The following is an 8950-nucleotide window of genomic DNA, read 5'->3' as shown; positions in this document are numbered from 1 at the left end:
GAGCGGACAGCATGGTAGTTTGAGGACAAAGGTCAGCCACAGAACAAATTTAAAAGAGATGAAAGCAGAAAAATATACTGTATAGGTCAGCATTACTGTAACTCAGACAATGGGAGCTGAAGTAGACATAGACTGCGTTCCCTCTAAAGCAGTAGGATGTCAGTACAAAAAATAAGAAAAGGAAAGGATAAAAGGAATTAGGAAAAAAACAACCTGTCAGATATGCTGAGGCAATAACAAGTGGGAGGAAACAACGCCTTGTGTTAGGCTTATATTTGCTAGATATAAAACATGAAAAAGCTGCGCTGCACCTGAGGTGTGCTGCACAGGGTAACTGAAATGAATTTTGGGCTGCCTTGAAGGACATTTAGCAGCTGTTCCCGTTTATCTTTCAGCTTCAGAATGATTTTTAAAGCATTTTTAATATTTTCCTGGGAAGATCAATTCTGGCAACTTTGTCTAAAACGTGCATTTTTACGTCACATGCAGTAAAGGTAAGAAATGAGAGAATGACTTCTGTGTTAAACATTACAGACCTCCAGGGTACCGTGAAAGGAATTCAGGTGGCGCGGGACATTTGGGAAAATGATCGCACAACACCGATGCCTCTCTGTTTATCTAAGCAGCAAGCAATGAAACGCTCAAGATCGCTAACGTCTCCTTCTTATAAAAGCAATGAATCTGGTCTGCAGCTGAGGTATAAAAACCAAAGACGAAACCAAAACAATGCAGTTTCAGCTTGGAAAGATCAAAAGAAGAGTAGTTTTAGGCGTCAACGATACACCATATCACTATTTATCTTTATCGGGCTCCTTCCAACAGCATGTTGCAAAACGCTTTATAGGGATGGTGGAAAGCAAAAGGCAGGCATTAACGTAAGCTTTAAAAGAGATTAAGCTGCGGTTATGTGGCTTTGCTCCTGACTGGAGCTTAGATGTCACAGATGCATTTTTTAGCTCTGTTCGACAGCTCTTGTGGGGTTTCGGGTGTATCGCCCTCTTTTCGCATCACTTCTTTGTCTTGAAAATGGAATTCTGCTTGCTTTTGTGGTGTGTCCCCCCCAACCCTCCCGCCTTATCTCTCTAGTTTATGAGTGATCCAGCCCAGGGACTAGCTGGAAAATGTAAATACTGAGACTCCGATCCATATGCTACACTGTAATCATCATCACTGCAGTAAGAGACTCGGGATTTTTGAGCAGTGGAGGATGAGCAGCTGTGGAACAGGAACATAAACGTACCGCAAATTATGTACAAGACTGAGGGGGGACTGAATGGATTTTGGATCAGGCTTCAAAACTAATTGAGAAATATACTGCTGCTGAGAGTCAGTAACAAGACAGACAACAGCGAGAGACACCGAAACGGATGGAAAAAGCAAACAAACAGTAAACTGGTGGATGAGGAATATAAAGTATGTCATGCAAAGCTGTCGGCTTGGTGCTCTCAGCATTATGCAAGAAGGATGGACTACAAGCAGGAGAAATGTATTACCACAATGGGGCTGAAAAAGTTGTAGAAAATAAGCATATAAAAACTTTATGGGAATTTTCAGTCACTCTTCCTGAAATATAAACCCAAAGAACAGATTTAGCAGCTGTAGAAAAGGAGAAAGAAGAATACTTTCCTGTGAACTTTTCCGTGTAGTGAGAATGTTCAGCTAAATGCAAGAAAAATTCGAAAATCACGATCACTGGCTGCAAATCTTGAGTCCCAGGGTTCACAAACAGCAAAACCATTTACTTGTGGTGCAGTGGGATTTCCTGTCAGGGATATTAAAACCGTACCATGTAACTGGGAACTGATGACTGTGAGTACTTCAACAAGACTCCTTGGCACCTCTAAAACGCTGAGAAAAGTGGCAATGTATCGTGCTTGTTAGTTCTTCATATAGGTTACAACTTCACTGAAAATGCTGCACGTTATTTCTTACGTAAAAATGAATCTAAGAAACTATTTAATGAAGAGGGCATATTTTGAGCCACAGGTTGTGGCTCCCCCCCCAGCCACTGAACGTGCCCGCGTGTGCTCTGATTTGGAAATGGCAGCTAATCGGCGCGGCACTCAGCGCTACGTTTGCTGCTGTCCTCCGCAGCAATGTTAGCGAGCAAGAAAAGAACAAAAGAGAAATCTGTTGGGTTTTGTAGTCAAGGAAATAAAGGTCAAGCAAATTTGTAAGCAGCAGCTTTTTTTGGGTGTGGTGTTTGTGGTTTTTTTTTTTGTAACCTGTCTGTCTGTGCTGCTGACAACTCGGCACCTGGAACAGTCACGCCTGAAGTTTGTGGAAGTTTCCTTTCCTGCTATGGCACAATCCCAAATGTCACAGAAACATTATAAAGCGTACTGATTTTGCAGAAACTTACTGTATTATGCTGCAGTAAATTTCGATTCACTGTAGATTCCCTCTCTGTAGCATCTTTCTTTTCCCATTGAACACCCTTCCTCCCCAAACACACACACATACATATTTTTGCTCACGCCACCCACCTTCCATCCCTGTACAATGAGATAGCACAACCTCCCACCCTCCCAAAAAAAGAGAGACGACTTCTGGTTAGGACGGTGCTCTGCGTGGAAGCCTGCTGTCTGTCACCCCAGGTCACATCTAGCGACACAGCCAGAGAGAAACATCAAAACTGACACTTTCCTTCCAAGCTTCCCAGCCCAAGTACTTTTCCTAAATCTGGTTCGACCTCTTCTTGTCAGCAACAGCCGCCTGACTCCCCAGGCAACCACTTCTCCTGCTGATCTAATTTTTAATCAGTCCTTGGACTCTGTCTGGGTGTCTTGAACTCATAAAGCAATATGGCTTTGCTATTCTTAGAGATTCCTTCGAGCTTGCATTATGGCCCTTGATCCAGCCCCAGACTTTAATTCATTGCGTGTCTGGGGTTTGCAAAGTGCAGTAGAGGATTACAGCGAGCAGAGCAGAGTAGCTGACGTTCACGATGGAGCAGCTAATAATTCCTTAAGTCAGAGGACTTCAGACAAACTATATTATTGAGTCTTAACTAGCACAGATCTAGCCGTCACACTTTTCTGAAAGATCCAATTTCTGACTCTCTAAGCCCACACTTTGCACTCGTGGCTTCCCACTTGGCTTTGTAGCGAACACTCCTCTACCCTGAGTTGTGGGGGTGACTGTGAATGCCTCTGGTACAGTCATGCAGAGCCTTTTGGTTGAGAAGATGCTCTTCCTTAATAGGTTCTTGATTGCTACATGATTTTTCTCCCCATACAATGTGTGAATGTTTCTGTGGACTGAAGTTTCATTTCAACATCTAGGAAATTCTCCAAATAAAATCAGGCCAGAGAATATCAAATGTATACTGTTTCATAAACGTTATTCCACATTTGCCACCAGTGAATTTGGACATATAAATATGATTTTTTGACACACTCATTTGTGAAAAATCCTCCTGAGCATGCCTGTAAGCTTTCCTTTGCATCAAAACATTAGCGGTGCTAATTAAAGACATGCCACAGCTTACCTGGATTCTATAGTACCTGGACCTCCTGTGAAAATGTTAAGCAGAAGGGTTACAGTAGTCTGTCGATCCAGAGAGTTTAAAATGTATCACTGAGGACCAGAAATGATCTGCAAACACTGCTCACTCCGGTTCACAGAGCAGGGCAACCAGTTTGAGATGAACCAGACACTACTGTTTCATTTCAGGGAGCACCTGACAGCTCTGGCTCGGGCATGCGTCCCTCCCTGACTGCATCACGGGATCCGAGTTAACCACAAGAACCTCCAGTCTGACACTGGGAAGGTCGCGCCACCAGCAGAGTCTCCGTTTATGCTCAATAGATTGTTTTACTATTTACCCTTATATTGCAGCTTTTGTACAAATGAATCTCAGTTAAAAACGAGATATATGAAGAATGTGGAAGGAACACCATGTCTGCCTCTGAGGTTAAACATCAGCCTGAAACAGTCCTCTAAATACAAACTTCCCACAATTATGGGACATTTCAAATCCTCTCCCTTTTTCAACTTCTTAATCAAAACCAGTCACATTTTTACGAAATACTTAAGAACCAGTTGAATCAAAAAAGAAATGTGTGAGAATAGTTAACCATCTGGTGGTTAGAGATGGTCTTGAGGCAGGATACCCCAAATAATTATTTACCAAGCAAAATAACATTAGTGTGAGGTGCGGCATCAACACAGGGCACCCATCCTACGACACTTCCAGAGGCCATGGATGTGGACGGTCTAAGAAAAGGTAAGATGGAGTTGCAGACCCACTCTGGCAGTCGAGGAAGCTGTACCAGGCTGGTTGTCTGGCTTTTTCACTGACTTTGTGAATAACGGAGAGATGGCAAGTCCACCATCTTCCCAAGTTTTGTGAATAAAGCCGGTAAATTAAACTGTCTGGCTAACTTGTCCTCATTTAAATCCGTTTTAAGATGACTGAATTGATAGCTACAGCAGAAACTGTTGAAGAAGAAACCTTTCCCAAGCTGATATTGGTGATTCTGATACAGTAAAACCCAGTCCTTTCTCTTTCTCCCGTCCATCTCCATGATTTTTCTCCCATTTTTTGTCACCCCAAACCAAACAGCAGTCATCTTTTTAAAACTTACATCTGTTAAATTCTTCCAAAAGAAAGTTGTTCCTATTTGGCAATTGTTTCTAAAGAGTATTTTTTTCTTCTGTTAAAGGTGATAAGAAAGGACAGGGACCCTAAGGTCAGTATACCCTAATGAGCTCAATCAGGAGGTATGAATGAAATGAGACCCAGTGTGACACAGCCGCTTCCAAAAAAAAAATAAATAAATCTATCACTTGAACAAAACACACTGGGACAATCCAGTATCTTGATTTCAAGTGCTGCTAACGTGCTTTCTATACAAAGACTGGAGAGCATTACGAGTATATTCTTTGTGCTGATAAATACAGGGAATATTTGAAATAAGATAATAAAATCATGGGTGACCTGTCAGAGACCATTGTGACAGCTATTAGTGACTATTTACATTTGCCTCTGAAACAACCTAAATGGACAGAAGGTAAATCACTATATTCTAAATACACTGTCTAGCTATAGGGTTTCCCCTGCCTTCCTGTTTTATTTTGCTGGGGTATAAAAATAATTTGGAGAAACGTGAGAGTCACACAGCTAATACAAACCATTTTGCTGTTCTTGATAACTCCTGTAAAGACAGCCCCGCCGTCCAGTGTCAGGTCACACCGTGTGTTTTGTTCAACAGAATGGCCTCAGCTCTGTTGTTTTAATCGCTGTTGAAACTCAGATTCAGCAAGATGTATGATATTAGTCATGGCTGACATACTGAATTTATTTACTGAGCTTTACACTGTCAGAGTTTGGATGTAGGCTGGAAAGATCCTGAAGCTAAATGTGAATTCTAATTTCAGTTCCAAGCTTTATCCAAATACGCTTGACTCAGTTCATCTATGTAATGAAATTCTATCAAGTCATTGAAAATCTTCGTATGTAGAGGCCATGAAGTAAAGTTCTTACGTATTTGGGGGTACTGGAACACAATAAACTCAATTTTCAAAATGTGACCTGTTAGTCCTTATCAAACTAATGCAAATACCTACTTTACATGTGGAAAAAGTAACAAGACTTTCAACTTGACGTGCAAAAGTCAAGTAACTGATTTGAATACACGTTCCCTCCCAGAGGGTATGAGAATATACCATAGCTGGTTGTACGTAACCTGAGCGCTTGAAAACTCCCCACAGATTTTGTCATTACAATAATTCAAATGCAATTAAAAAATCATCTGATTTTGAAAAGCTGGCCTGTAGATAACAGCTCCAAGCAGCTGAGCTGATCCAGTGGTTCACTGCTACTGGAAGGAGTCCTTCTTCCTATGCCTTTCTCTTTCCATTTCCACCCATTTTCCTGAGCTGACTCCAGGGAAGCCTACCCCCGGAGTTGATTCAACTTGTTGATCTGGGCAGAAAATTATGCCATTTTCTTTTTCTTCTGGATTAGTTCTCTGTTGGTTTATTGAGCCCAACATTGGAGCATGAAGTAAATGCAGCGTCTCAGAGAAGGTAAGTGGAGAAGACTTGATAAAAGGAGCAAGGTAGAACTTCATTCTTTGATGGTGGTAAACTGCCACATTTTCAGAGGGAACCGCACTCAGTGTGATTTTGGTATGGTTTCGGGAGCATGTGTTTATGGCATAAATGTCTGTGAAATTACTGGGACTTCCCAAAGAAAAAAGTAATATTGTACTGAATTAGTTTTAGTTAAAAGACAAAAGACAGTATGTAGGAAAGCATCACGATTGCACGAGTCTTGAACCAAACAAGTAAGGAAGTATGGTACAAGGTGACTTGATGACTTACCTTAAACGAGATTTCATACTGCTCTCCTCCCCATATTTCTAATCCTGGATCATAGCCTCCCAGCTCCCAAAACCACTTCCGATTCACGGCAAACAGACCTCCAGCCATTACAGGAGACCTGAAGGACGAAGAAAACACCACAAACCATTATGGAGATGTTTGGACCGTGCGTGTGTTTGTGTGAATGTTGCGTGAATTGCAAAGCTATGGAAGGCGTAGACAAGGGGTACTGTAAACAAACAACATTTGCCTCTATTCACCCCAAAATGGGCTCTAGGTGAGAAACAGGCAACGCGATAGACACGTAGAGAGAGATAGAGCACGGCAGACAGTCACGCACAAACTCCTGTTTTCAAAACAAACAATTTCTGTTCATTACTAAATAAACGCATGTAACAGAAAAAGAAAGGGACTCTGGAAACCTGCCAAGTATTTAGTGTTTTCTCAGTACTCCGTGGGAAGTAACTCATATTTGAAAGCCAGCAAAAGTTTTCAATTCATTTCTGTCTCATAGGTGCTGGCTAGAGAAAGGCAGAAAGGTGGGAGAGGATGACTACGGAGCAGCTGTGGGGAGTGAAACATCTGCTTTTCTACAGCAGCATTTAAAACTCCTAAACTTTGTCTCACACTGGTAATTTAACTCATAGGCAAACAATGCACGATGTTTCCCACGTTTCTATTCATTCCGTGAATAAACACGTGGAATTTACTTGAATTAACTCAGCCTTTTCCACAGATAATATAGAAAACAAATGGGATATTTAAAGTCAGCATTATAGAATACCCATGAAAAGTGCATTTTAAATTTATAAGCACGAATTTTGTACCAGAAACTAAGTGTTGGTTTTTTTTTTTTTTTTCACTACCAAGAAGACCATGTTTCTAATGCAGTAAATACATTGACGATTTAAAAATGTTGCTCACTGATTCCCTGAAGTCGTGGTGGACGGGGGATACAAAGGGATCTACACTGAACAGGAAGGAGACAACAGGCCGAAGAAAGTCCAACCCAACTGTTCCATCAATTCAATCAATGCAGGGCAATGCTCGCCTTACGAGTTTTAGAGCAAGAGGCTAGAAAGAACACATTCCTGTTGATGCTGCTCAGCAAGAGAAAAGACATATAATGTCAGAGAGGCCTGGATGGCTTCCAGGCAGCGCTTCCGTATCGGAGAACGGACAGGGCACTGGATCCTACGCCGTGTGCTTTGCAACGCTGCAGCCCCTGAGGGAAAATTATCCCAACCAGGGCCATTTTTGTTCCCAATTACCACCGGCGGTTTGGTTGGGGCTATGGAAGCAGGTGGTACCATCCCTGAAGAACTGACTGGAAACGAAAAACTTGTCCCTTTGCCACTGATTTAGGATTTGGCAGTGAACTCAGGACTGGTAGGTATCACAGGAATCCATGCATAAAATAGAAGTTTCTTAAAGAGGACATCAAGTTAATGGAACAACATTCTGCCATATTTTCTCCGTCTTAACGGTTTTTACATTGCTATCTTTTATCCAGTCCAGAGGAGAAGATAAAATGGCAAGCAGACAGCTGAGCAGCCTCTGCCGCCATTAGGATGCCAGCGAATGCCCACACGCATGAATGTCACAAAACGGTCCTCTCATCTGCATTCATGGTAACGCAAAAGATTACGGATATTTTACCTTTCACTTCTATAAATGCTTTTTAAAATATATATATATTTTAGATCATATCTTATATTAGACTACCCATTTTCATGACTAGGGAGCTCTGGTTTTAATAGACTAATTCTATTTTCCTTTAGAGATGATATTTTTCAAAGCACATAGAAGTTTTGTGAAACAAAGCTGCAATATTCTAACTGGCAAGGCTGCTCCCTGTAACATACACTGAATGCTATCACTTTTTTACTCTTATTGACATTTCATACCTCAAATATTGACTATTCTTTCCACATATGACTAAGTTCAATGGAGATTTTATTAGAAACCTTCCCCTGGGGATTCCGACTACTACAACACATTTTCAATTCCTACCGAAGTAAATCTAATTACAACATGCCCTTTGTGACTTCAGGTTCTAAAAAAATCAAAACACAATGTCTTTTTATAAAGATGGACTTGCATGAAGAATGCTTATAACTAAATCGTTAATGGCAGAGAAACGTAGTCCCAGAAATCGCTGGGGAAATGCAGGAGCTCTCCATTTCTCTTAGGTACAGTACCTTTCATGAGCATCTCTCTGGACACAATGAATGGCCTATGAAAAAGGCAATCCCTGCAGGTGAATCAGATGGAAGATGAAAAAGATCAGACTTGCAAATTGCAAAATAATTAGCAGATACTTACAAATGATACTTTATAACTAATCTGTAGATTTTCCAGCGATAATACTCAGTAAAGAACCCCCTTGGTTCTTTAGATGCCAAAAAAGAAGGAAAAAAGAAATGGCGTTTAATGTTGCTCCATTCATTCTTATTCCACAACATGTTCTGACATTTGCTGTTTTGCAGGAAGAGCAATGGAGAGGACAAACAGGACAGCTTTTTGGTTTTCACTGGAGCGGGACGAGCAAGAAGCTGTGTGAACCTGACCGCTTGGCACGGGGTACGTGTTCCACTCCAGGCCACATACAGCTCCTGCT

The 8950-nt window shown here is 41.4% G+C and overlaps 1 protein-coding gene across 1 annotated transcript in view; it reads right to left on the bottom strand.

Moving 5' to 3' along the window:
- Positions 1 to 6442, bottom strand: part of LOC104168349 (polypeptide N-acetylgalactosaminyltransferase-like 6) — a 30195-nt gene extending 23753 nt beyond the window's left edge. Inside the window, exon 1 of the mRNA XM_009708919.1 lies at positions 6331 to 6442. Within this exon, the coding sequence (XP_009707221.1) occupies positions 6331 to 6438 (108 nt within the window). The 5' untranslated portion in view covers positions 6439 to 6442. The remainder of the gene's footprint in view (positions 1 to 6330) is intronic.
- Positions 6443 to 8950: the final 2508 nt, after the last annotated feature.

Source organism: Cariama cristata, unplaced genomic scaffold (assembly GCF_000690535.1).
Source record: "Cariama cristata isolate BGI_N322 unplaced genomic scaffold, ASM69053v1 scaffold8621, whole genome shotgun sequence".
In the NCBI taxonomy this organism is placed as follows: Eukaryota; Metazoa; Chordata; class Aves; order Cariamiformes; family Cariamidae; genus Cariama; species Cariama cristata.
The sequence above is the reverse complement of the archived record's forward strand: the minus strand, read 5'-3'. Positions and strand labels throughout refer to the sequence as shown.